Source organism: Tarenaya hassleriana, unplaced genomic scaffold (assembly GCF_000463585.1).
Source record: "Tarenaya hassleriana unplaced genomic scaffold, ASM46358v1 Cleome1787, whole genome shotgun sequence".
Taxonomy (NCBI): domain Eukaryota; kingdom Viridiplantae; phylum Streptophyta; class Magnoliopsida; order Brassicales; family Cleomaceae; genus Tarenaya; species Tarenaya hassleriana.
In genome coordinates, this window is record NW_010965203.1 from 1 (window position 1) to 1,641 (window position 1,641).

Sequence of the window (1,641 nt, forward strand, 5' to 3'; positions counted from 1 at the left end):
GCTCTGTTCCTTGCACGTGCTGTTGTGGATGACATCCTTCCACCAGCTTTCCTTCCTAGGGCAAGAAAGACACTTCCAGAATCTTCCAAAGGTTTCCAGGTTATCCAAACTGCGGGAAAAAGCTATCTGTCTGCTCCACACCATGCGGAACTGGTGGAAAGGAGATGGGGTGGTTCAACTCGGACCACTGTTGAGGAAGTCAAGAAAAAGATTGCTGAACTTTTGAGGGAATACGTGGACAATAAAGACACTTACGAGGCTTGCCGCTGCATTAGAGAGTTGGGTGTGTCTTTTTTCCATCATGAAGTTGTGAAGAAGGCTTTGATTACTGCCATGGAGATCCCTACAGCTGAACCACTTATATTTAAGCTGTTGAAGGAGGCAGCTAAAGAAAATCTGGTAAGTTCTAGTCAAATGGTGAAGGGGTTTTCTAGGCTAGGAGAAAGCCTTGACGATCTTGCTCTCGACATTCCATCTGCCAAAACCCTATTTGGTTCGATTGTGTCAAATGCTGTCTCCGAAGGTTGGCTTGATGCTTCGTTCAATGATCCCTCTGGTGAAGAAGGGCAAGTGCAGATTGAGAATGAGAAACTGAAGCGTTACAAGGAAGAGGTTGTGACCATGATTCATGAGTATTTCCTCTCTGATGACATTCCTGAACTCGTTCGTAATCTTGAGGATTTAGAGGCACCTGAGTACAACCCGGTTTTTCTCAAGAAGCTGATAACACTCGCCATGGACAGGAAGAACCGTGAGAAGGAAATGGCATCTGTTCTCCTCTCATCTCTTCACATTGAGATTTTCTCAACAGAAGACATCGTAAATGGTTTTGTCATGCTCCTGGAGTCTGCGGAAGACACGGCTCTGGACATTCTCGATGCTTCCAATGAACTTGCTCTGTTCTTGGCAAGAGCTGTGATCGATGATGTTTTAGCACCCTTGAACCTTGAAGAAATCTCTAGCAGATTACGACCCAACTCCTCTGGAACCGAGACAGTGAAGATGGCCCGGTCGCTTATCTTTGCCCGTCATGCGGGAGAGAGGCTTCTACGATGCTGGGGTGGTGGCACGGGGTGGGCAGTGGAAGATGCAAAGGACAAGATATGGAAGCTTCTGGAAGAGTACGAGAGTTCTGGCGTAGTCTCGGAGGCCTGCCAGTGCATTCGCGAGCTGGGTTTGCCGTTCTTCAACCACGAGGTGGTCAAGAAGGCACTTGTCATGGCCATGGAGAAGAAGAATGACCGGATGCTGGATCTTCTCCAGGAGAGCTTCAGCGAGGGCCTCATCACGACGAACCAGATGACCAAAGGATTCACCCGGGTGAAAGATGCCCTTGATGATCTGGCTCTCGATATCCCGAACGCAGAGGAGAAATTCAGTGTCTATGTGGGTCACGGCCAAAAGAACGGATGGCTCTCATCCTCGTTTGTACCTTCTTCCCTAACTTGAGGGCTCAGCTCTTGTGTCACCGAGCTCCCTATCCATGGCCGCTTCACCGTCCAGGGTTCTGCCTTTTTTTAGGGTTTGAGAAACTTGGAAAGGGAGCTGGATAACTTGGCGACTAATTCTCAGAATCAGTGTTATCGTTTTCTGTGTAACTGGAGACCGGTTCTGTTTGACGTTTGGATAGACTCATCCCCC

The 1,641-nt window shown here is 48.5% G+C and overlaps 1 protein-coding gene across 1 annotated transcript; it reads left to right on the forward strand.

Moving 5' to 3' along the window:
- Nucleotides 1–6: 6 nt before the first annotated feature.
- LOC104810249 (programmed cell death protein 4-like) lies at nt 7–1,518 on the forward strand (the record flags this gene model as incomplete). Its single annotated transcript, XM_010536447.1, has 1 exon — nt 7–1,518. A coding segment is annotated over one exon (1,443 nt), but the record flags the coding sequence as incomplete, so codon positions are not given.
- Nucleotides 1,519–1,641: the final 123 nt, after the last annotated feature.